General features: G+C 48.3%; 1 protein-coding gene across 3 annotated transcripts in view; it reads right to left on the bottom strand.

The window, feature by feature from the left end:
* Tgm6 (transglutaminase 6) overlaps window positions 1-24,625 on the bottom strand; it is a 37,267-nt gene extending 12,642 nt beyond the window's left edge. Inside the window, exons 1-12 of one of the 3 annotated variants that reach the window (XM_074074468.1) lie at window positions 24,457-24,624; window positions 13,612-13,785; window positions 12,889-13,131; window positions 12,050-12,168; window positions 10,289-10,417; window positions 8,573-8,750; window positions 7,929-8,067; window positions 6,855-6,958; window positions 6,538-6,780; window positions 4,361-4,702; window positions 393-547; window positions 22-155 (exon numbers count right to left, since the gene is read on the bottom strand). In XM_074074468.1, coding sequence (XP_073930569.1) covers window positions 22-155; window positions 393-547; window positions 4,361-4,702; window positions 6,538-6,780; window positions 6,855-6,958; window positions 7,929-8,067; window positions 8,573-8,750; window positions 10,289-10,417; window positions 12,050-12,168; window positions 12,889-13,131; window positions 13,612-13,785; window positions 24,457-24,463 — 1,967 coding nt within the window. In that variant the 5' untranslated portion in view covers window positions 24,464-24,624. Of the gene's footprint in view, window positions 1-21; window positions 156-392; window positions 548-643; window positions 730-4,360; window positions 4,703-6,537; window positions 6,781-6,854; window positions 6,959-7,928; window positions 8,068-8,572; window positions 8,751-10,288; window positions 10,418-12,049; window positions 12,169-12,888; window positions 13,132-13,611; window positions 13,786-24,456 lie in introns of those variants that run through there. The other 2 variants (XR_012448195.1, XR_012448196.1) reach the window with 2 other exon arrangements.
* Between the last annotated feature and the right edge of the window lie 1,928 nt (window positions 24,626-26,553).

The raw sequence follows: 26,553 nt of genomic DNA on the forward strand, positions 1-26,553 counted from the left end.
AGCCCCCAGGCTGCCACTTACTCAATGTTGAGCTGTCCTTGGAGCAGGCCACTGCCCTCCACCATCAGCACACAGTCCTTCACGCTCTCCGAGAGCGGGTTGACCACTGTCACCTCCACCATAACCGCCAGTCCCACCACGGCTGGGCCCAGGACCTGGGGAGAGCACCGTGAGCCACCTCTTGTCCTCCCCATCACCCCAGGGAGCCTGTGGTCCTGGCTGGGCCAGAGGATGGCGCATTGCTCATGTGCTACAGAGTGCTACTGTCATACCCATCCCCCTGCACCCACATCCTCCCCTCCCTTGAGAGACAAAGCCTGTGCCCAAGGCACTGGCTTCTGGTGCCCTCTCCAGCTCTGCTAGGAATGGGCTGTGGATGTGGATGGAGTCACCTTGATGGTGATGAAGTCTTCCAGAGTGATGTCCTTTTCCACCAGGAGCTTCTCTCCTTTGGTGACAAGACACATGGCAGCCAGCAGGATCTTCTTGTCCTCAGTCAGGTCTTCTTTGTACTGAGAATAAGATATTGCAACTGGGATCTTTTTCTCTGAAAGGGAAAGCAGAGGTGAGACTTGGGGGTTCGATGTTCTTTTTCAGTGGCACCCAGGGGGAGGGAAGAAATGCCCAACTAATAGATGTATACCCTGTGTACTTGCAGTCATCCTGAGATGGGCATTATTCTCCTCAGTTCATAGATGAAGGAGCCAATGGCTCAGAGAGGGTAATTTCCTGTCCAAAGTCACACAGCAATTACATTAAGGAGCCAAGATGAGGTGGGATTCAAACTCAGGCCAGTAAGATACCATGGCACCAGATGGGCTCCCCAAAAGCTCCCGGTGATCTGTCTCAATTTTCCCTAATTATTCAGGAAACCTTTAATCCACTGATAATTCATCTCATCAGGAATTGACTCACTCCAGCCACAGAGAAGAGGGAGACCAAAGGACCACCTCAGGCTTCCAGTTCAACGAGGCCAGCTTCCTGGCAATGTCTCCAAATTCCCCTTCTCTGTGGATCCTGGTCAGCCCATGGGCTGTGGGAAGGCTTCACTGATACCCCAGCTTTTGTGATTTCTGAGCATCCTACCTCCCGCTCACCAACCCTAAATCTCTTTTCTTTATAAAGTTAGCCTGCCTCAGGTATTTCCTTGGAGTAGCACAAAAGGGACTAATACAGGTCTTTAAAGTAGCCTTATTTATAAGTGCCCCAAATTGAAGGCAGCCAGGATGCCTTCACTACATGAATGGATAAATAAATTGCATTTATAAATAAACTGTATATATGTCTATATTTATGTATATAAAAATAAGTTGTATTTATATACACTAGCATACAACACACATATATGTATATACTATACATACATTCTTCAGTGGTAAAAGGAAATGAAAAAACAAAACAAAACATGGAGGAGCCTTAAATACCTATTGCTAAGAAACCAACCTAAATGGCCTACCATCTGTATGATTCCAACCATGGTTCTGGAAAAGGCAAAGCCGTGAGAGGGTTAATACAGCAGTGGAGGCTGGGATCTAGGGACAGGAAGGGAGGGAGGGATGAGCAGTGAAGTTCCAGAGTTTCAGGATAGTGAAACTATTTTGTATGATTCTCAAACAGTGGATGCATTCTAGGATGCATTTCTCAAAACCCACAGGCTGTATATCATGAAGAGTGAGCCCCGATGTCAACCATCGACTTTGTTAAAAGTAATGCGTTACAGTGGCTCACCAATTGTACCAAATGTACCACACCAACGCACAGCACGTCATTAACAAGAGGAGGGAGGGGAAGTGGTGAAGAGATGGGAACTCTCTGTACTTCCATTCAACTTTTCTGTAACCCTGTAACTGTTAAAAAAAGTCTATTAACTTAAAATATAAGTTATGTATTCTAGTGAAGTGTATATTTTGATAATCAAACCACTGGGTTCAAGAATTCCACTTACAATAATGTATTCTAACAAAATAGTACAAAATCCAGAAAAAAAAATGGAATGTTTTTGTAGCAAGATATTTATTTTAGTGTTTTTGTTTTAATTGAGGTTTGAACTCAGGACCTGTGCTTGCTAGGCAGGCATCTACCCACTGAGATTTTTAATAGCAATAAGCTGATAACTTTAAGTGTTATTTTTAATAGCAATAAGCCGATAACTACCAAAAGATAAAATAAATCACCATTACGTATCTATCAAATGATATTTATAAGGAATTATACAATATTTAAATTACGATATGAAAAGGGCAAGGAACTAATGAGTACTTGCAATATTTAATTAGAACCATGTTTTTCAAAACGCAAGCAGGCATTCAAACTTGGAAGGAAACTTGTTAACAGTTCGTAGGTGGTGGTGAGATCGTAGGCAATTTTTCTCTTTTGCTCTTGAAGTCTTTAATGAATATGTATTACTTTTAAGATGAAAAAATCATTAAAAGCCAGGGGAAAGTGGATGTTAATTAATATTTCATTATGAAGTGTTATTTTATGATTTAGATTTTGTGACACAAAGAGCTAAAAAAATGTGTGACACCTCCTTCATGTGTTTTTGTGCCTGTCAAAACTCACAAGGTGCACTCGCCAGGAAATGGTCTAGAGGAGCGACAGTAATTAAACTTTGTTCAATTGAATTTTCAGAGTTCAGATGGCATGTGAGAGGAGAGAGAGAGAGAGAGAGACAGAGACAGAGACAGAGAGAAAGCTTGATAGATGGATAGATAAGTATATATATATAGAGAGAGAGAGAAAGAGAGAGAGGAGAAGCACACATAGAGAGACAGAGAGAGGACAGACACACATGTGTGTACAATGGACTCTGCATCTGTGAGCACCCGCTTCCAAGGACAACCGTTGAGGATAACCGTGTAAGCTCAGGGCGCACAGACACTGGTGCTGTACTGAGTGCCTGATTCATTTCCCCAAAACACTGCCCACCTTTCGCTAGGGACAAGCCTCCTTTCAGCAAATCTCAAATTTTCACTTCGTCACTTCAATTAAGCACATTCGTTTTCACCTTGCTTTCTGGGGACCAAAAGTAAGGGCAGAGAGACACCCAGAAGATCATGCAATTATTTAAATACAACAGGCCATAATGCGGGATGGACTGAGAGCTTTTTTAAATTTATTTTTTGACTATGAATAATAAATCCACGAATAAGACATATATATATATGTCATATATATATATATATATATATATATATATATATATACCTTCAAAAGACCCAAGGCCCTTCATGTGGCAGTGAAATTCCAAAGATGGATTTTAGCCAATGTCCCATCAGGCTGTTGAAGCAGCTGTGGGCAACCTGCCCCATGGTGCCGTGTGCAGTCACCCGTCAGCTGAGGTGAGGGGTCCTGAGGCCCAGCATTCCCAGCCTGGAACCCGGCCTCGCCCCTTCCCTCCCCTTGTTCAGGAGTGTGTCTCTGGGACCAGGTTGCCTGGGAACAGGTCCTGCATCACCTGCACTGACTGTGATTTTGGCCTCTGGGTGTGAGGCTCCTCCTCGGAGGGATGGACTACCAGGTGGCTGGGCTCCTGCCCTCACATCAGAGGTCTCAGGACAGCCTGGAACTTAGTGAACAGCTCTTACGGGTCTATTCCTCTCATGCAGGACACCTGGGTCCGGGTGGACTCCAGAGTGTTGTGGATTTGAGGAAAGTCACACAAGGCATACTCTGGGTTTTTTGTTTTGTTTTGTTTTGTTTTGCTTTAGTGATATAGGATTTGAACTCAAGACATCATGCTTTTGAGGCAGGTACTGTACCACTTGAGCCATGTCCCCCCCAATGTTTTTTTGATCGTTGTTTTTCAGGTAGGGTCTCCAAGTTTTGCCCAGGGCCAGCCTCAGATTGTGATCCTCCCACTTATTCCTCCCATGTAGCTGGGATGACAGGTGCATGCCACTGTGCTTGGCTTATTGGTTGAGATGGGGTCTCCCTGAATTTTTGTCTGGGTTGGCCTTGAACCATGAGCTTCTCAGTCTCTGCCTCCTGAGCAGCTGGGTTTACAGGCAGGAGCCACCACACTCAGCTTGCATACTCTGTACTTTATGAAATGCTTCCAGAATGTTCCATCTGTAAACATTCATACAAGTTAGGATGATTTAGGGACTATAAGTAACCTCACCATCATGTCAGTTTGCCACCAGATGTGGAATTTTATTATCTTTATAGCACTGTGGACTGTATTATCATTATTTGCCCTTCCAAGGCTCTGTTTTCTTGTCAGGCAAGGCACTGAGTACCAAGTGCAGGAATGCCCCTTTCCTTCCTGGGAACCAATGCAGCTCCAGGGAAGCCCACCCCTCCATACACCTGGAAAAGGGGGTAGGTTACCAGTCCCACCACGCCAGGCTGTTCTTACCTTCTTGTGGCCCCAGCTTTACTGCATGGGATTCATGCAGGATCTCGGCCACTGGCTTGCGGGTGTAGAGGATGGTGGCACCACTCAGATTCACTCGAACCCTCTGGGCCCGGTTGGTGAGGTTAGCTAAGCACAGAGCCAGCTTCAGGTCATGGCCCAGCCTCGGTGGCTCCAGCACCTTGAACTTGCCAGTGATGCTGGGTTTGGTGGCCGGCTCCAGGAGGTCATCACGCCAGAGGCCACGGCCACCAACCCTGCGGATCCACGTGCGCCTCCCCCAGGCTTCCACGCTGAGCATCTTCTTCACCGCCTTGCTGTACACCTGCCGCTCCTTCCGGGACCCTGCAGGGCACCACCATCATCAGTGACAGCAGCCTCTTCCTCCTCCACCAGGCCCACACCTTACTTCTCTGGGCACAACTGCCCCTCTGTCACCACTTCAGAGGCCTCACAGTGGCAGATCAAGAGCCATATGCAGATTGTATTTGTCTTTCTATTTAAATGACTTTTTCCCCTGTGGTGCTGGGGATGGAACCTAGGGCCTTGTGCATGCTAGGTAAGTGCTATGCCACTGAGCTACACTCTCAGTCTTCTACTTAAATAAAAATTCAACCAGGTACAGGGCGCTTATACCTGTAGTCTTAGCTACTCAGGAGGCAGAGATCAGGAGGATCTTGGTTCAAAGCCAGCCTGGAGAAATAGTTCACAAGAGGGCTGGTGGAGTGGCTTAAGGTGTAGGCCCTGAGTTCAAACCCCAGTACCACAAAAAAAAAAAAAAAAAGATTTAAACAAAAATTTACTTATTTGTCATCAACTTTGGATCAGGAAATTTCACATAAAAATGCTGACAACTAGCATCTCGCCAACTGGGTAAGACATCTCACTATTGTCATGTAATAGGATGTTGAATTTTTCTGAGGCTTTGGCCAAAACTTAGGACCAAAGACTCCAAAGACCCCCACATTCTAAATTCCAGAATCTAACTGCAGATGTTACCAGACTGCAGGACCTATGAGACAGGTGCCAGTGCAGAGAGGCCTCAAACCCACCACCACCTTCCACTGCCACCCCAAGACGGTAAGGGAAGACAGAAGAGAGGCAGTCACTCTCAAGCAAACCCCACGTTCCTAGAGACGGGAACCAAGGGGAGGTGGTGCCTATGAGCTGTGTATGGGGGCTTAATCAATGTTCAATGTGTACGGCTGTGTATGGCTTCAATGAATCAATGTTAGGTTTGCAACAAGAAGGGGCCAGCTGGTAAAGCCTGGGAATGCCTACCAGAAGAGGAAGAGGAAGTTGGGATTCTTTCCCTGTGGGAGGTCTGTTTGCCTGTCTTACTGAGCAGGGGACAGACCTGAAGGGGCACACTATGGTAGAGACAGTCAGTCAAGACCTCTCTCTTTACCCCTGGTGGAGATGCCCAGAGCAGACCTGTCCCCTCTTCCAGCAACCTTCTGGGGTCACTGTTCTGGTTTGTGTTTAGTGCAGGGGAGGAGACAAGCTCTGATTTGAATTTGAACTGGAAGTCTTATTGACTTGGGAACATTGTCTTAACAAGGAGAAATGACTGGAAATACATGGATCAGAACACAGCACGGCTCAGGGCCCTGTCTATCTGTGGAAGGAGAGACTTTAAAGTATGTATTTGGAGTTAGCTATGAGAAAAAAATCCACCTGTCTTGTTTTTATACCTTAATAGGTATAGGCTCTTCTGTATGCCAGTGACCACGAATGAGAGACTATGGCAGGAGCCCTGGCGGGTGACAAAGCCCAGGATCTGCTATGTCTAGTGCTCTGTGGTCTGCACTATGCCTTGTGCCACATTTCCCAGGGGCTCAGTATGTAATCAGTGCTGTCAGCATCACTCTTGTGACTGGTAGTATTTACCGTTATCCTGTGTGATTGCCCTGCAGAGCCTGGTTATTGGCGAGTGGTCAGGGAAATGGAGCTGTGATCATTGTACATGGGAAATCTCCTAACTCAGAAGATGTACTTAGCGAGCAAAGCAAGCTGTTCATTTAACCGAAATAAAGACACTTGGCTCGCAGCTGAACAAGAAGCATCTGTCACCATCCTAACATTATAGAGAGGATCTGGCCCCAGGCCACCTGCACTGGCTCTCTGCAGGCCACAGGCCATCCTGGGGAAGCTGATAAAGGCCGCCACATGGCCCTTACCTTCTGGGTACTTGTAGAGGCCTGTGATGTCCACGCGGGAATCGCTGCCCACAGCTTTGGTACTGATGCATCTGCCGATCTTCTTTGTGTCCGAGTACACACGCTCCCGACTCTCATCCTTGTGCCACAGCCAGATGATGTAGTCAGCATTGACCTCCGCGAACACAAAGGGGCCATCGTGGGCCAGGTGCACGTCACCCTCGCGGATGGCGGTGACTGAGGCTGGGCCACACTGGAACACACCTGGGCGGGTGGGGTAGGTGTGAGCAGCATGGGGGAAGAATGGTGGGGTCTGGGACCCACCTACTGAGCCTTACCTTCACTCTCCTCCTGGGGCGTAGCATCCAGAACCTGCCAGCCATTGTAAGAGGGACCCAGGTCCTGCCGTGCAAACCAGCTCTCGTTCCAGACGTGAAAATTCCTGGCACACAGAGAGAATGGACCAGGTGGCCGCATGTGAGCAAAGAGTCCCAGAATTGGGAGGCTACTGAAGCAGACCAGGGGCTGGGTGCCTACTTGGCCTAAGCCCTGGGGCTACATCTTGTGAATGTATTCATGAGTGCATCCCATTCATTTCTATGTTTGTGTTATGTATTGTGTGTGTGTGTGTGTATGTGTGTTATATTGAGGAACCTGTTCTTCAAGGTACCAGAACTGCAACTGCAAATAAGTCAGAAGATCTTTGCCCTCATGAAACTTACATTCATGTAAGACAGATGGGGAGACAACATTAACTTAGCAGACAAATCAAACAAATGCCAGTGACAGTGCTGCAAAGACAAAGAGGGGTTTGCACTAGAGAACACCTGCTGGACACCTACACCAGGTAAGTGACATCTAAGTTGATTCCCAAATGCAAAAGAATTAACCAGGAAGGAAGAGTGAAGGGAACAGTGCTCCAGGAAGAAGGAACAGCACGTGCAAAGGTCCAGAGGCGAGAAAAAGCTTATACACTCAAGGAAGGGAATGTGTGTAGGTATCTCTGGGTACGTCAGCTATGATGGTAGATAAGGTATCAGTTCTGCAGAGCTCTGCAGCTCTGGTAAGAGTTCTTAATTTGTTTTCAGCTTCCTATGTTCACTAGGAATGTGAGACTAAGAAAAGTGACAATACCAGCACAAAGGCATACAGTAAGGAAGCAGCAGAGGGAAACCCAGTGTCTGCTTTGCCTGACTTGGCATCCTCAGAACTCCTCTCAGGGAGGCCATTTCTTTAGGAAAATATCTTAGTAAGCATTTGGGGGCAAGAGGGGAGACCCTGACAACCTGGGTGGTGACAGCAACCCCACACGAAAGAAATGTCTGTGAGGAGAGGAGAGGAAAACTGAGCATTTGGGGCTGGGGTGGGCAGCTGCTGGCCCGGACCCTTGGACACAGTGGCCTGGGACCCACCACATGCTGTCTTCTGTCAGGTCCTCCAGGGTCCGCCCAAAGGAGTCCACGTATTTGTCCACACTCAGGTTCTTGTCAGTGTCATGGGCTGAGTTGAAGTTGGACACGACCCGGGTGGCGATTCCCAGGCACCTGAGGACTGCAGAGCAGAGGGCTGGGAGTCTGTAGGAGCAGGCGGAATCCAGGCCTGGAAGGGGGCGTCTGGCCCCTAGCAGACTACTGTATCCCACTGGGGCCACAGTCCCCCAGTGTTTGTCTGCTTTGGCAGGTGGCAGGGCTGAGACTCTGCTGTCTCAGAAATGCCACCATTTCCTGTGCATTCTCTCAGGGGACTTCTGGAGACACTACTGTCACTCCCACTTGGACAGACAGACTTTGAGGCTGGCAAGGTTTTGGGGCCACACACGTTTCTGAGGGGACTGGAGGCCTAAAGGGATCAGCCCAAGCCGCTCTATAAGCTCTCTAGCTTATAGGCAGAGGGGGATGGATTGCCAGATGAAAGATGAAAAGTTAAATAAACGGACTATCAGGTTTCTCCCTTCATTTCCAACTCATCAATGAAGACTGATTACACATATGCAAATGCATGCAAATACGTGCAGGCGAGGGAGATGGCTGATGAGAGGGGCCCTTCTTTGCGGTACCTGTGCACATGACTCCAGCGAAGACCCAGCACTGGCCGTATTTGACCGGCTTGTACCTGCCTTTGAACCACTTCTGCAGAATGGCCACACTCCCGCGCCAGTGCAGGGGGCTAGTGCCACCGCCATACTTGCCTTGCCACTGGCCCTGCACCACGCCCCGGTCATTGTTGCTGTTCACCTGGGCAGAGGAGGAATGGGTCTGCCACCAGGCAGAATTCCCACTTTGGGAACCTCCCCACAGTCAAATCATTTTCAACTTTGGACCATCAGGTCAGTAGGGGCCATGCCTTGCTTTTAAATTGCCTGAAAATTGTGTCTTAAAATACCTACTTTTCTTGGTCTGGGGAGAGTGCAGCTCAGTGGTACGGCATGTGCTTAGCATGCCTGACACCTGGGGTTATCCCCAGCACCGCCACCCACCACCACCACCACCACCACACACACACACACACACACACATACGCACACACACACAGCAGCCCCTCTTCCTTGAAACAAGACCTACTTTTTGGCACTATTTCTAATTTTCAGTTATTTTCCAGTTGCATAGTGTGGGGTTAAAAGTCATCTACGATTTCAGAATATTTCTTATTTTGGGCTGGTGGTGGTATCATAATTACAGAGACAGCTAACATTTATTGAATGCTGTTCTAAAGGGTTTTGTGCACACATTAACCTGTTTTAAGTCTACAATGTAAGTTCTATATATATATTCTCTCTCTTTTCTTTCCTTTTTGTTTTCAGATGGGAAAACTGAGCTCAGAGGGATTAAGGAGCTTGCGCAGATCACGTAGCAAGCTAGCTTAAGGGGGTAGGTAACCCATGAGCTCAGGACTTGTGGTTCACTGATGCTCTTTTGTTTGGGACCTGTCACTGCTGTTGGTTTTCTGTGCTCCATCTCTCTGAGGTCTTGAGGAATTGAGAGGATTAAATATGGGAAATACAGCTCCCCATCCATGACCTTACCACGTGCATGGGATAGAGGCCACTAGTGGTCTGAGGCCCGAGATCAATTAAAGTTGGTACTCTTTCCCCAGAGAGGTGGGATCTGTACCTCTTCCCCTTGAGTCTGAGCTGGCCTGGAACTGCTTTGACCACTAACTGTGGTGGAAGTGGTGCTGGGCCAGTTTCCAGACCCAGACCTTGGAAGACTGGTAGCTTCTACTTCCTCATTCTTGGAACAGTCATTGAGGTGGGGGGAACAGGGGAGAACGAGCTGCCATGTGTGAATCTGCCATGCTGTGAGGAGCCCCAAGTTAGCTATGCAGAGCGGTTGCATGGAAAGAAAGTGTGTTAACTGGCTAGTCCCAGCTGCTCCAGCCATCCTAGCCCTGAGTGAGGGCAAGGAAGCCATCTTGGATATTTAGCTCTATCATACACTTCAGGAGTGGGAAACAGGAGCTGCAGACAACCAGAAGCAAGGCCCCGGATGTATGGTCCAGTCAGACCACCCCAGACATCTGCAGCTGTTTGCACCCTCCCGCCCTGCTGCACTGAAGCATCCTGGAGCAGAGACAAGCCATTCTCATGGTGCCTTGCCCAAATGACTCATCTGTGAAGCTGTAAACAACACAGGATGTTTTATACCACTGAGTTTGGGGGTGACTGGTTGTGCAGCATAGAGAATTAAAACAAAGGGTGACTTGGGGGGAGTCCCAGGCTGTAGCTCTGGGAGTCCTCAGATAAGGCACATGTAGAGACTGTGGGGCGCCTCACCATGGCACTGATGATCCTGGTGACATAGACAGGGTCGTGGCGTCGGGACACATCGGTGGCTGGGTCGCTCTGGTGACTGGGGCTTCGGTCCAGGATGGCGAGGCAGATGTCCAAGATGTCCTCCTCAAACTGCTCCCAGAAAGGCGGTGCTCAGAGGATGAAGCTCACCCATATCCCAGCCCCTCCCACAATCCCACATAGCCAGTCACTTGTGTGTGCAGGGGAGTTTTCCCTGACTCACTCCCTAGGTGCGTCACAGGGCATGCCCAAGCATCAGAAACGCTTCCCGAAAGAGTCCCTGGAGCAACAAGAGGCTCAACCTTAATCATGCCCCTTCCCTGCTCAATAACCTCCCATGGCTCCCCACTACCCCTAATAAAGTCATAAACCTTGTGACTCAAGAGCCACATCTATCTTACTGAGACACTCTTTTGATCTACATGTTTCAATCACGTACACTAGATTGGTTGACAACACTTAAAAACTGGAAAATTTTTCAAAAAATAATTTAGATTTTTGTTCTCTGAAAATTTGGAAGGCCTGCTGACCCTGGGCTCACTTTCTCTCATGGCAACAAGAAGTGGGTAAATAAATAGAGGTTACCCCTTATATAGACCCTAAAATTGTCAGTGTGTCCTCCCTGACCCCTAAATGCTTTCAACTCCTAGCCTGCAGGACAGTACTGGACTCTGCAGCTGCTTCTTAGCTTCCTGACCTACCTTCCTCCCAGAGCCCAGACAAGCAGTCTCTACCAGACTCAGAACTCCCTTTCCTCTCACCTCCAGCTGTTGTGACAGCTCTCCTCACTCCCTGTCTAGGTCCTGACCAACATTGGAGACCCATCCTGATATCAAGAAATCTTCCTCAATCCTGGGAAGCTCCTTCCCCAGGGGGAGGGGTTCCTTTCACTGCTTCTGGGCCCCCTTTGCTCCCACCCTCATTTTCCTTCCTCATTGCGACTGGTTTCTTAGCAACAGTAAGTCCTCTGCATCCGTGGGTTCTGTATGCAGTGAGTCAACCAACTTCGGATTGAAAATATTCAGCAAAACCGATTGCGTCTGCACTGAACAGGTACCGACTTTTTCCCTTGTTATTATTCCCTAAACAATACAGTTTAACTCCTTACATACATTTCCACTGTATTAGGGATCATAAGTAATCTGGACACGGTTTAAAGTGTATAAACAGGATGATGGGCATAGGTGAAATGTAAATACCGCCCCATTTTATGGAAGGGACTTGAGTCTTTGTGGGTTTTGCTATCTGCAGGGGGTTCTGGAAGCAATCCCCACTAGAAACGCAGGGATGACTGTTCTTATCTGGGCCAGTGACTCTCAAAGTATGGTGCCAAGCTTGCAGTGTCAGCATTACTGGGGAATTTATTAAAATACACACTCTCAGCCTGGCCCTGCACCTGCTCAGTAAGCCATCTGTGTTTTAAGGAGCCGTGCACATGATTCTGAGGCAGGCTCTGGCTTAAAATCACTGATGGAAGCTATTTGTCATTCCACACAAAACTTACCTCTTTTTCCGAACTGCACTGAAGTACCTCTCCTTCCCCAGGGCCCAGCACAGTCCCAACACAGTGAGTAAGTACAAGTGAATGAATGGGTGGATGGATGGATGGATGTTTGAATGGGTGGATTTGTTCTGAGAGTCAGCCCACCTTGTCCCACCCAGGAAAAAGTGATGGACAGAAGCCTCCCCTTGGCTTTTCCCATGCCCTCGTCCCCATCCCTGTCCAGCTGTGCCCCTGGAGACCTGCCCGTAGTTCCAGCCCTGGGCTCGGATGTGCTTCTCCACGCCTCGGAAGATGATACCACTGTCATTGAGCACGTACTCCTGTCTCTCCTCCTCTGAGGCCAGAAACACATCGTCCTCTGAAAAACAGTCATCAAGTCTGGGAGAAGGCTGCACTATGGCTCAGCAGCAGAACAGAATCCGGAGGCTGACAGGGCAGGACAGCATAGGAGGGGCTTGCCTGCAAAGCCCCTCCCCTCCTGGATGGTTTTTCCCCAAGTAGGGACCAACACCTGTCCAGCCCAAGACGGGAGGACTTGGGGAGTTCTAATCCCTTTGGGGGTGGCCCAACTTTATGCTAACAACAGTGTCACATTCTGTAAACATTAATAAGAATGCTGATCCTAGCTACCCTTCACTGAGATCTGTGACTAACCTTGTACTTGATTGCATTTGCTCTGTGGATTCCCACCATATCCCTGAGAGTTTTGTGCTGTTGTTAGTACCATATCTCAGATGTGGGAGCTAAGCCTCACAGAAGGAAGCAACTTAGTAGAGCTGTGGTTCCCAAACCCCAGCTCTTACCATTCCTGGGCCTTTCTGGACATCAGGTTCCATCTCTTACCACGGGCCTCCAACACCAGAATCCCCTGACTTCCTGCTCCCCTGGCATAGGCTCCATTCTAGCACCTGCTACCAGGTTCCTCTGCCCGGTGCCCACTTCCAGGCAGCCCCAGTGCTGACCCAGCTCTTGGCATTCACTTCCCTGTTCCTTCACCTGCCTCCAGGCTTCTTCGGGGGAAGGCCTGCCCAGGAAAGCTGGCTTCCTGGGACCCTGCCTTAGATGCCACAACTCTTACCTGGGCACCAAGGGTTGAACAGGAGAACAAACTCGCCCAGCTTCCGGTCACTGTGCTTCCGGCGAGAAGAAGGCCTGGCTCTCAGTAGGTAACGGCCGATGATGGCATCCGGAGGGCTGGTGAGGCTGACGGTCACGGTGTTCCCTGACTGTACCTCCTTTGCTGCTGTCCAGGCATCGCTCACCTCCAGCTCCGCTGTCTGGAACACAGCTTTGGTGTGGAGAGTCTCGGATGCCTGGGGCCCTGGCAGAGGGGACAGGGGATCAGGAGACTCTGCCCCTAGAAAACCCAGCTCTAGAGAAGCCCAGCTCTTAGACCTGAAATCCTGGGAGACTGTATGCATGGTGGGGAGACCCCATCAAGCCTGAGAGTGGCAGAGTGGGTTTGTCTCAGCTGCCCTGACTCCTAGCTGCTTCCTGGGAGAAGGAGAAAGTGACAGTGCCCTTCAAAACTAGTCTGCCTTTTGTCTGGCAGGACAGGAAAGGAGAACTTGAGTTCCAAAAATGCCTGACCATTCTCCACACCCTGGATTCTCCACACACAGGGCTCTAGAGAACTCCTCTCACCAATCCCATGGTCTGCAGGCAGCACCTTCAGGCTGGTATCAGAAGCATTCAGGTTCCGATACAGACTTGTTTCCCCTAAAGGGTGGGTCGCTGATCACAGGGTCCCGCATGGCTCTCCAACTTCCCACCAGCAGGGGGCGCAGGCGAGCCTAGCTACCTGTCTCCACCGTGAAGATGAGGGCTTCCTCGCTGTCCAGTTCTCCGCTCAGATCCAGGATAAGGTTGAACAACTGGCCTCTGCGAACCACCAGCTCAGGGCAAGGGTATTCCTGGGTGTGGTGGGCAGCGCCATTCTTTGACCGCTGCCAGTCTACCTTGGTGACTCTGACCCCTGTGCAGGGAGAGGACAGGGAGATGAGGCCAAGAACTTCTGGTTTGTCCTTCCACACACTTCTTGCCAGCTGTGGTTCCTCCAGTCACTATTTATACCTACCAGTTAGTCTCATTATTTGCAGTAGTTAGCCATCTTTGAAATCCCTGTGATCACTGAATTAGCGAGTCCTGAACCCACTGCTCACAGGGGAAATGCAAGGGTAGATCTCTGAGATCCTCAGGTCACAATTCATTCATCAATTCATCAGTACGTAACTTTGCTTCATGTGGTTTTGTTTGAAGACACCTTAGTTAATATGCACCGTGGATTTCTTTATACTGAACTTACTGTACCGACGGCTCAATCATTCATGATGTTTATCTAACATACATGATTTCCCTGCAAGGCACAACACAGCCTTGCACTTGGAACACAGGAGAAAGCCAGTCAGCACTATGCTTGAAGACTGTTTTAAACAGCGAGATTCCCAAACAAAAAAGCATAGTTTTAAATGGACCGAGAAAGGACATTTGCTTATAGCATGAAAGCTAAAATCAGAAGGCAGAGTGTTGCCTGCTCAGCTTCCTCTGGGAGTATGAATGCTGGGTGCCTTTTTTCTTTTTGCTAGTCTATACATGTCTGTGAATGACCAAGAAAACGCCAAGGGAATTGATTTTGGAGGTAGAAATAAATTTTAGTGCTATGCCAATTTGCACATAAAGAATTTGCCAATGCTGAAGACAGACTGTATATTCTCTATGCCAGGCTCTGAGAATACGTTAGTGAGCAAGATAGACATGGCCTTAATGGCATGGTGAGGCTGTGTTGCTCAATGGTTATAAGCAGGGTCTGGGGTCAGCTGATTGAGTTCAAATCCTGACTTGCCCATGTACTGACCCACCTTCTACTTGACTTTTCTGTTCTCAGTTTCCCCTTCTACAGAATGGGAATCAGGATGACTCTGAAGGGACTGTGAAGAAGCTGCCTGTCACTCAGCTCCCTTAGAACATGGGAGGAAAGCATTAATTATTGTGTTCTAGGTGGGTGTGGGTGGTACCTGAATGGGTGAGTCCACATCTGACTAATTACTGTTTTGATACAATAAGTGCAGGAGCTGAAGGGGCACACGGCAGAAGGGCTTGGCATGGTCTGCAGGGTGGCAAACAAGGCTTCCTAAGAAGGTGGCATTGAGGCCGAGACTTGAATTGGATGGGTATCTCCAGGGGAGAGGAGCACGAAGAATCCAACCTCAATCCCGGCATCCTCTTCCTCTATCTATTTTGAGTTTATTCATTCAGGTGTTGGGTGTCACAGTAAGTGTCAGGCAGCAGACTTTCTGTGAAACATACACTGGTCCTGACAGCAGGAGGTTGACAGTCAAGCCGAGGAGACGAGTACTAGACAGTTAGATCTCAAATGTCTGAGAGTTGGCCTTGACAAGTCCCCTAAAGGAGAGGAATAGGGAACCCAGAAGCACAGAACACATGACTTGTGCCGTGGTGTGAGGCACAGGTCAGGAGGAGCCCGGGGACTTATGACATTCCAGAGAAGGCATCTGTGTGACGAAGACAGAGCCAGACCACAAGACTTGGAGGGGGATGAGGATGAGGAGTGCACCTTTGCCTTAGGGACCATGGGAAATCAACAGGCGCTCCAAACAGGAGCAGAGACAGGATGTGGTCTGATTTGCACTTAGGAAGACCGCTCTGCAGCATGGAAGATAATTAGTGATGTTACCTGAGAGGCTTCAGGGAGCAAAAGGATGCTGTTCCTTAAACTGCTTTCTCATCTTGTCACACACCTGCTCCCACATCCCTGCTGGAAGTCCCTCTTATGATCTGTTCAAACACCTTCATGTTGAACAAGAGACCAGGTAGGATTCCCTGCCTTCTATTCCTACAGCTCACCTCTTCCTCCCGCTGCTTTACCCTTTGACCACAGCTCACACTGGCCTCCTGACCTCTTGCCCACGTGACTCAAGCATCACTTTCCTGCCTTGTGCTGTCCTAAGGCCCCTTGTGGTCAGGATACGGTTAATTGTCTTCTGAGAAGATGTCTCTGCCGTGAGCTACCACTGGAGTTCATCTCTCCTTTGTAGAATCAGATGTTAAGTTTGCAATAATACAAATACAATAACAAAATACAATACATTAACAAAAGCTTCAAACAAAATGGTACTGTGAGGGAGGTCCTATGATCTTGCCCATTTTCTAGATATAGTCACCACTAGCTGCTCCTGCTCCCCGCTGGGCTCCCCAGGGCCCATTCTCAACACAGCAGTCAGAAAGATCCTGTTAAAATCTGAGCCTACTTCATGTCTCTCAAACACTTGCTCAGCAGAGTTGAAGGCCTGACAAAGACCCAAGCCCTTTGTGAGTGAACTGTTTGGTGTCTTTTTGGGTCTTTGGATTCTTGTCTTCCTTCCCATTCTTTTTAGTCACACTGGCCTTCTTACTGTTCCTTGAACCTGCTCCCTCCTTAGGGCTTTTGCACGTGCTATTCTCTCTAGTGGAGCACAGAGGAAAGATGGAGGTCTCTAAGGGGATAATTTAATCCTCCTGAAAAAAGCCATTCTCACTGGGGATGGTTCAGAAAATGGTACCACCCCAGGAACTTTTTGGATATTTGTGTAAACATTGTTTGCTCAGTGCAATAATGGAAAGAGGTGAGAGGAGGCAGACATCCTGAAACGTGAAGGATGGGACAGTTGTTCCAAGTTCTGCACAACGATCACCTGGTCTATGGGACAGTCATATAAAAAAGCCATGGGCTGGTGGAGTGGCTCCAGTGATAGAGTGCCTGCCTAGCCACCATGAGGCCCTGAGTTTAAACCCCAATACTGCCAAAAAAATTCTAAAAAAACCTATTTGTTATTATCTGAACCCCAAATCCAACTCTGTTGTATTTTCAGCAAGCTTTGTGATATTTTAAAATTTACTAAATTCATAAGAATGAATTGTTATGTAAACTGAAGATTATATGTATAATATATATATGTATATATGTTATGGTTTGAATATGAAATGTCCCCTTCAGCCTCATGTATTGGGGGTTTGGTTGCCAGCTGATGGGTTTTTAGGAAGTGATCGGGTCTTGAGGCCGCTGACCTAATCAATGGATTAATCTGTTGATGGATTCATAAAATGATGACATTATTGGGAAGTGGGGAACAGTAAGAGGTGGGGTCTAGTTAGAGGAAGTAGGTCACTGGGTTGTGCCCTTGGGAGTTACATTTTACCCTGGTTTCTTCCTATATTTTCCCCTCTGTCTGCTTCCTGTCTGCCATGAGGTGAACAGCTCTGTCCCACTGCACACTTCCACTGACATGTGCTGAGTGCATGGGGCCAAACAACTGAACCCTCTGAAAGCATGAGCCAGAATAAATTCTTCCTTTTTTAAGTTGTTTGCATCAGGTATTTTGTCATAGCAATGAGAAAAGTATCCAAAGCACTTATTTCATTTGGAACTTTCCCAGCCTCCCCATTTAAGTTTTGAAAAGTCTTGTCATAATGGTAGTGTTGCTTCATTTGTGGCCCCAGGGCAGTCCACAGGCAGCTAGTGACTCTATGGCATTCTCCATGCAGTAGCATCTCTTCTCTTTGTCACGTCTTCTGGTAAAGTTGAGGTCAACATTTGCATGCTCAATTATAATTAATTAATAGATTTCCTCTTATTTACCTTTTATAAGACAGGGCATAATAATTTTTAAAAGTGATGCTTGGAGATCATAATATGTATCAATTTAACTTCAACTTAATTTGTTGTAATGAGAGGATATTAGGGACAGAGAGCTGATGTTTTAGTGACCTGTTGCTGCTTAACCCATTTGCTTAAGCCAGAGTTTAGTCAGGAAAACCGGAATCTATGTTATCGTTCATGGTTTCTGTGGGTCAGGAAGTGCTCAGCTGGTCAGTTCATATGTGGAGTTCCTCATGCAGTTGCAATCACACATCAGAGGGGCTGCACTCATCTGAAAGCTTGCCTGGGGTGGGGGAATCCACTTCCAAGATGATCAACTTACACAGTTGAAGAACTGTGCTGGATATAGGTTGAACATCTTGGTTCCTGTCTACATGGGCCTCCCCTGGGACTGCTATGTGTGTTCTGGTGACACAGTGGTTTCCTTTTCTCTGGACAAGTGATCTGAGAGTGGAAGTCACAATGCATTTTATGACCTGACCTCAGAAGTCACACTCTGTCACCTCCACCATATTCCACTGGTGAAGGCCATTATAAGAGTCTGCCCAGATTCAAAGAGAGGAATTATACCCCACTTCCTGTTGAATATGTATCAATGTCACCTTGTAAAAGGAATATAGGATATGAAATAGACATTGATTTGGCCATCATGTGAAATTGAAGTAATGTCGTTAAGTACTTACTCCCTACCTAAGGGTACTTGCTATGGAGCTCTTGCTTCTATTTTATTTGGTGTCAAGTATACAGCAGATATCTAGCAATTGTGGTCCAAACAACTGAATAGGTTTTATTTAGTCAGACTTCCTGTGAACCAAGCAGTTTCCTAAGTATTTTATAAATATTATCTTCTTTTGTCTTCATAAACCATATAAGGGACATATTATTATTATCTCAACTCCACAGATGAGAGTTTGGACCAGAAGTGTCAAGACAGAGGTCTGGCAAGAGCCACAGTCTGAAGAAGGAAGGCCAAAATGCTTGACTTTTTAAGGATCACAGCACCTTCATATGCTATTTTAGTTAACGGTATATGTAAACTGTACTTTTTTTTTCTTTTGGTGGCATTGGGGTTTGAACTCAGGACTTTGTGCTTGCTAGACAGGTGCTCTACCACTTGCCCCCGGCCTTCAGACTGTATTTTCTAAAGATGGTTGCAGTGATTTCTCCTGTCTCACATGCTCTTTTACAATATTTTTCTCATTGAGGAGCTGAATATATAGACCTACCCCTGAATCTGGAAGAATTGAGGATAGAACAGAAGGACACTCTGACTTCCAAGGCTAGATAATGAATGTGGATACAGCTTCTTCCTGGCTCCCTTGAGTGGCTTGTTCTTGGAAACCAGCCACCATGTCCTGAAGAAGCCTAAATAGTGGTGGAGAAGTGCCTGTGGAAGGGAACCAAGGCCTCCAGCCTGCTGAGCTCCCAGCTGACAGCCAGCCCCAACTTGGCAGCCATGTGTGAACCATCTTGCACACAGATCCTTCAGCCTTCCCTCACGCTGCCTCAGCTGGTACCAAATGAAGCAGAGATAAGCTGTCCCTGTTGGGCCCTGCTCAGATCACAAGAGAATGATTGCTGTTGTTTTTGAGCTCCTTAGTGTGGGGGTGGTTTGTCACACTGCGGTATATAACTGAAACACAGAACGGGGTGGGAGGGGGGGCACATCTCTTTTCTAATATGCAACAGTCTGGTCTCCATTTGTGAGTTGTCTGGACTGGTGCCATGGATGATTCATGAGAAAGACTAGTTTTACCCTGGCCTATGTTGGAAGCTCCAGCCTAGCATCATGACTGGGGATAATGACTGGGAAGCTCCTGCCTCTCTTGCTGTGGTGAGCAGGACTGCACAGAGCCTGCCTCCAACAGTGCTCCCATATGCCAGGAGCTGGAACAACGGAGTCAGGGGCTTTCCTGTTGCCTTTCTAGTTCTTAGGTTGGAAAGCAGACCTGAAGCCCCAGTAGTTCTTGGACAGGTGCCTGCCTCGAAATCCCCCGAACTTTTAGTTTAGATGGCCTCTATTTAGTCTGAAAACACAGACAGAAACCTGTTTAAGTCTTTACAGCAGAGCTGGAAGAGCCATTAGAAGCCTGTGCTTCCAAAAGGACTTGGGAAGAGGGGGCTGCTTGCCTGAGGAAACCTTGCATCTGAGGTCTAGGAATCCATGTCACTACTTCCCAGCCCAGTCTTCAGGGAGCAGGACACTGTTGTGTTTTGTTTTCTTTGGGGATGAGTCAGGAGCAGGAGGTGATGTTATTGGTGGTAATTATCTCAGCCCTGGCAGGTTCGGAGTGCTCATGAACCTCATGAGTCTCAGAGGTCATGTCTTTCAGAACTTCCTGTCCAGGATCAAATTCCTGTCCAGAATCAGCCAGATTCCTGGAGGACACTTGACTGTGGTCCCAGCTTGCAGCCCTGGGTGAGGTATCTTCTCCACCCCCACATTAGCAAGTCTTCCCTCCTGCTGACCCCAAGGTTTTCTTCTTGTAATTCCTCACCATTCATCTGCACTCTGCTCCTCCTTTACCCTCAAAGAATGTCCCTCTTCCTTGTGTTCTTTAGTGGTTCTGCGGAGATATAACCTAGAAATCCTGACCTGTCATCTCCTGTTCCAATTCTAAACCTCCTCATATCCCGGGAGGCCACTGGAGCTCTGGAGCTTCTCATTAGGCAACTGAGTCATCCACACCTATTAGCCTCATTAACCTAGACCCTCATGACCTGCCATTTGTGGGATGGTGGTCAGAGCTGGGGGACCAGGGTTCCTCAGAGACAAGCTATGGTTCTGCTGATTGCAGCTCAATTCTGTCCTAACCAGTATCTTCCTGGCTCTCCAGGGGCAGTGAGTCCAATAGGCACAATGGCGGTAGTGGGGGGAGGGACTTATGTACTGGGCAGCCCATAGCAAGGAGACAGATGTGGGATGGTTTTCAGACTCCTTGTCAAAGTCATCTGAAAGTCACCTCCCCATGTGCTCAACTGATTCTACTCTCTGAGACCAAGGCTTCTGTCCCTAATCAGTGATCAAGGATGCTTACCTGTTTCTGTTCTTTACTGAGAGCTCTAGTAAGGCCCTCTGGGTTGTGAAGCCTGGCTCAGGGCCCAGGGCTTAGCCGATGATCAGTGAACGTTGCTTGGGTGAATGAATGAAAGTCTTCCCCTGTTCCTTGACTCTCATACAACAAGGGCGCTGATGCTCACAGCATCCTGGGCCTGCCCTTGGTGATCAGTGCCCACACCCCACAAACTGACCACGCCCTACTCACCCCATAATCCTTCTCTCTCAGGCTGTCACATTCCAAAACCCTCCTTTCCTTCCTAACTTCCTTCACTCACAGTCATGGGGCTGGGATGAGGGAGTATGTGTGGCCTCTGATAAGGGGGACAGACCTGCTACTGACCCCTGGTGGGACTCAGGACAAGCTGCTTTCTCTTTCTGAGTTCAGTTGTCCTGTGAGATGATCCAGCAGAGGTTCCTTATGGTCTGGAGAGGCTGTAGCTTGCTAAGACAAGGCCTTGGATTCCTAAGGGCTCCTCCCCCAGAAAGTGTAGAAGTGAGCATTGTCACCCAGATTCTGTGGGCACCAGGGAGGGAATGGGAAAGGCAATATCAGATCTGGGACATTCTGGTTGACAGTGAATCTGAGGCAGGAGGATAGAACGGATGGCACAGTGTCAGCCCCTGGGCCTCCTCCCTCAGGGACATGCAGGGTGAGCTCCCAGAACTGGGCTCAAGACCCACAGAGTCCAGACAAGAGGTTGCACTCACAAGGCAGAAGGAAGAAGGATACAGTAGCAGTATTTCTGCTACTTGCTCTTACCCCATGCCTCACAGCCCCTCTTGCTTTCCTGCCCCCTTCCCTCCTCCCTGTCAGCATCTTCCCTTGATCTTCTATCCACCCTTCACAGCTACTAGGAGCCTGATGTCAAAGTCAAACCCTCGAATTCCAATTCAGGCTTTGCCACTTGTTGGCTGTGTGACCTGAGGCAAGTGAGCGAACCTCTCTGAAACCCAGTGTACTGCTGAAAATGAGGATGATGATAGCGTTCAATGAAATAATTCACACAGGACAGTATCTGCCGCATACTAGGTACTCAGCGAATGTGTTATTAGTCATATTACTATCATCAGTATTTACACAAGACCTCCTGGCTGCCCTTCCAGTGTTCTGCCAATTCATGCCATGCTGAATTTATTGCCTGTGTGGCCTTGGGTAATTCCTGGGCCTCTCTGAGGCAGTAACAATGTCTTCCCCATGGGACTGCGAGGAGGGCTAAGTAAGGTAATGATTATAAATAGAGTAATGATAAAATGTACCACCTATACCAGGAAACTCTGAGAGTGGAAGAGAAGCCATTCACAAACACTTCAGACCAACAGGGTCCGACCAGGATGGACGGTGTCCTGCATATAAGCAGCTTAGCGCAGGTCTGGGTCCCCAGTTATGAGCTAATAGATGGGCTTTTATATCATCACCTCCTTTCCACAAGTATCCCTCGTCAAGGCCCTCCCATCCTCTGCTTCTGTACACATCGTTTTTCTTTTTGTTTTCCCCTCTTCACCTTTCTTTCTTTGTTTTTCTTTTTCTCTCTTTCCTTCCTTCCTTCCTTCTTTCCTTCTTTCTCTTTCTCTCTCTCCCTCCCTCCCTCCCTCCTTCCGTCCCTCCCTCTTTCTCTCTCTTTCTTTTTCTTTGATGGCATTGGGGCTTTGCACTTGCTGGCAGGTGCTCTGCTACTTGAGCCATGCCTCCAGCCTCCCTCCTCACCTCTTGCTTAAGTAACTGCATGATCTCAACAGCCCTGGGATAATTTTCAGCTCATCCCATTCACTCCATCCTGTTGCTGTGGAGAGACTGAGGCTTAGACAGGGGAAGGCACTTCCATTGCACACGTGTCAGTGTGTCATTCCCCTGACTCCAGAACCATGAAATCCACAAACATCCTGCTGGCACTGAAGGGCCCTCCCAGTCTGGCCACCACTCCCATCCCTGCCAATCTCACCACCTCCTCTTCAGCTCACTTTCTCACCAGCTGGCCCAGAGCTCAGTCTAAGAAGCAGTCCTACCTCGAGGACAGAGGTCTCTCACTTTCCACCACCACCCCTAACCTTGCCCTAGTTGCTATAGCTTTCTCCATCTTGCCCTTGGGTCACACGAAAGAGCTGGACGAGCCTCTCCCCAGTTCTCTGTCCCAGCATGGGCCTGGACCCAGGAATCTCTGTGGAAGCCAGCAACATCTCCCAGACTCTGGACTCAGTATAATTGGTTTTTAATGGGCCCTATTATGACTCGGTCCTTAGCATGCATCATGGGTGCTTGAGCTCCATAGCTAAATGATTAATTGGGGAGTTGCCTGGGGCCTTCCTGGGGCCACTGCCCAATCTCCCTTTCCTTCCTGGTTCTGTTGGAAGCTGCTGGCTTCTCCCTCACCACTAGACAGTGGTTTATCAGTAGCCAATGGCCTACCCAGAGCCAACATTGAACAGACATTCCACTCAATTCTTTGAATTTCTGAGCTGAAAGATTGTTGTATTCAGTAATGGTAAAAGGTTTTATCTCATTTGCTAATCCTGATCAACTGGTAGAGATGACTGAATTATGTTGAGGAGAATTCTGGGGCCACATCTAATCTCTTAGGTCAATCAGTAATGTCTACCCTGAATGGAGGGGATGATGGACAAACTTTCCATCTGGCGTCTCATTAATTCATGCACCATGTGCATAGTAGGCGTGGCCTGCTGCTCTGAGGAACAGATCCTCCCAAGAAGCTAGGAGGACCCAAAAACACTGGGAAATTGAGTTCAATCCAACAAAGAATCAATTTATATGGTAGGTGTGATGGATCCTATCTCAACCTTTTACAGATGGAGAAATCAAGGTTCAAAGAGAGGAGTGGTTGCCCAACAAATTAGTTACACACCTGACTCTGGAGCCCCTATCAACAACTGTGTCCTTCCTCAGCAATTAAACTTGGTCCTCCCAAGTTTAAGACTGACACTTTATCAAATGCTTGGCAAAAATGGAGCATCTAGGTGGGCCCTGAAAACCAGATCCTGGCAAAAGCAAAACAAGCCCTGTCCACACCAGGGCTGATGGGGTGGCAGCCCTATCCCAGGAGCCAGGTGGGTCTGACTGCCCAATAATAATATCAACTGCCAGGAGGAATGTGAAGAGGAACTTAAAATATAACAAGGAAATTAAATACCTGCCACTGAAGGTCAAAAATAAACAAGAGTTGACTCATAGAATTGTCATGTGATACTGAACAATTGAAAACATCAGGCATAGAACTAGAGACATTTCTTAGAGACCTCTGAGCATGAGGCCCTAGTTCTGTTGGCTGACTCCTTCCAGACCCTGGCATCTAAGAGACAAGTTCCTAGACTAGTGGGATGGGAGGAAGTTCTGAGGCTATGTTGACACATTTTCTGAGTCCACCGTTCACAAGGCTTGCATGAAATGCTGTGTCGGAGAACAGCACACTGGTCTCCTCACAGTGGGTCTGTGAGGTAATTTGTGTTATACCACCCATTGTACAGATGAGAAAACAGGTACCAAGGGCAAATTCCCCTGTTCAAGCTCTTTTTATCTTAGATAAAGTTGCAATTGTCCTCATCTACATAGGGCAGAAATTAGGAGAATGTAGCACATGAGGTCTCTTTCTTTTTCCCACGATCCCCAAGTGTGCCCAGAAATGTCTCTAGACACACATGATGTGCATGGGGGTGGGGTGAGAAGCTGAGTTCTGCCCCTGTCTTTCTGCTCCTACCTCCTATAGTGCAAGGCATTGGGGCAGACCTGGCCCCAGCCCAGCCTTTACCATGGACTTGTTGGGTGTTCCTGGGGTCTACTCTTTCCATATCTAGTCCTCCATTTTCTGATGAACATAAGGGAACTGCTGAAATCCTAATGAACAATGATCATAATTTCACCCTACAGACATCCCCCAGGGGCCACCATGCCTTGAGGACCCCAGGTCCTGCTCACTCACCTGCCATGCGACAGCCCAACAGACTCCTTTCCTTCACACGGTGGTGTGTGGACGGTCAGGATAGTGTGTCAGAGCAGCCAGCCAGATCCGCATTAACGAGGAAAATCTGGGGACACCCTAGGCAGGAAAGTCAGAGCTCAGAAGAGGAGGCGCGGCCCTCCTCACCCCAGCAATGACACCTACGAGCCACATAATCACTCTGTAATTGCCTTGGTTTGCACCTAGAAGATGTCCAGAGTGGGAGGGGTTCCAGCCAAGGTGGAAACATGGAGTTCAGAGCTGCAGTGTGGGAGAAACTGAGGCCGGGAGAGGTCACAAGGCATTCAGGAAGTGGAACAAGGAAGGAAGGGGAGCTGGGAGAGAGCTAAAGGTTAAGGTCAGCCATTCTTGCCCCTGAGAAATGGAGGCTCAGTGAGACCTGAAGGTGGAGAGGGATAAGTGGCAGAGCTGGCACCCAGGCACAGGAGTCACAGTGCCCTGTCCCATCTATCCTCTTGGGTAAGAACACAGAGACCTAGGGCCACAGTTCTGTGGCCTTCTTCAGGGTACAGGCCTCCCAGAGCTCCATACCTTCCTGCACACCAGCACACACACCAGTGGGATCAGTAGCTTCAGACCTGTACAGCCTGTATCCTCCCTACCTGCTTCACGCTGTGACCCAGCAAGGTCCCGAGTTCCCCCTGAACCATGGCAAAGTGAAGAAAGTGTCTCCTCTTCCAGGAATCACTCAAAGCTGAGTCTGGCTGCTTCAGGAGCCTGAGTTGCCTGCCCTTCCCTCAGTGGATGCTGTATACTCTCGCCATTATTAATAATTTGGGAGTTAGACCAGTCCTCAGAGGAGTTCTACTTCTTTCAATGAATGCAGACATTCCCACTTTCAATCTCTGAGTTTTGAGGTGGGAAGATGCTAATGCCATACTCTTCTGCCTCTACCTGGGGTACAACTTACCTGGAAACTGGGAGAAGACCCTCACCTGGCTTCTCACTTGTCTTCTGCCCTTTGGATACCTGGTAGGGCGTCCCTCACTCAACCCCCTTGACAGGGGTAGTAGTGGCCTGGGCTCTTGGGAGGACATAATTAGGAAGAAGAGGAGAGGAAGCACTTTGATTCATGGGTACACAAGACTAATCTGCTAACTCTGTGAGCTGACTCTAGCCTGGAGTTTAGAGACCTGGCAGTCATGGGTGTCCATGACCTTGGGCAAACCCTCTCCCCTACCAGAACCTTAGAGGTCTCCAGCTGTAAACAGAGAGGGTGGGGATTATTCTTCAGGGCCATTCCAGCTCCAAATCTAAGACTCTGGGCTTAAAGACTGTAGCATTCAAGAGTCTAAGTTCTTATGTGTAATTAAACAGAGAGATTTTATTTTTATAGAAGCTGGTCAGGAAATTTCTCTTTGTAAGGGAAATGCTTTGATGGATGACTTGGAGCTCCATGAGGCTGGGAGTGGGCTGAGCCAGGGTGGAAGGAGAGGAAGATTCTGTGAGAAAGGAGCAAAGAGGGGCAAGGAGACCACTACGTTCCAGTGGCATGTGATGTGACCCGTCCCTGGGACCTCCTGAACACTCAGCAAAGTATAAAAACTTGAAAGTGTTTGATGTGGTTGAATTTCTTAGGGAAAGTGGCAACGAGTTTGAGTTCTGTGCACTGCAAACACACATATTTAATGGGCTATCTCGGGCTCACACTGCCTGTAATTACTGACATCTGGCCCCAGCCCAGGGAAGCTCCTTCCCTATGCCCTGCAGCCTGCTGCCTGGTGGCTAGGCAGACCCTGGGCCTTAATTAAGTTGCTTTTCTGCCTGTGCAGGATCAAGCTCCGCCCCACTAATGACAGTCTTATTGAGGGCTCTTTTATGTTTCATCTTGGGTTTGCCTGGACAGGGTCTCCCAGAAAGCAGGGTATTCCTCCTCCCCCAGCCCTACTGATTCATACTCCGACTTAGGGAGAGCACTGTAGCTTAGCAGTAGAGTCTTGGGCTCTGTTATCTCTGGACCAAATGACTGTGTGATCTTGGGTAGGTCACTTACCTTCTCTAGTATCCTCATCTGGGAAGTACAGTGTGAGTGGTTCCAGCATTCTCTGATCCTAAACG

The sequence above is a fragment of the Castor canadensis genome, chromosome 5 (assembly GCF_047511655.1).
Source record: "Castor canadensis chromosome 5, mCasCan1.hap1v2, whole genome shotgun sequence".
Lineage (NCBI taxonomy): Eukaryota > Metazoa > Chordata > Mammalia > Rodentia > Castoridae > Castor > Castor canadensis.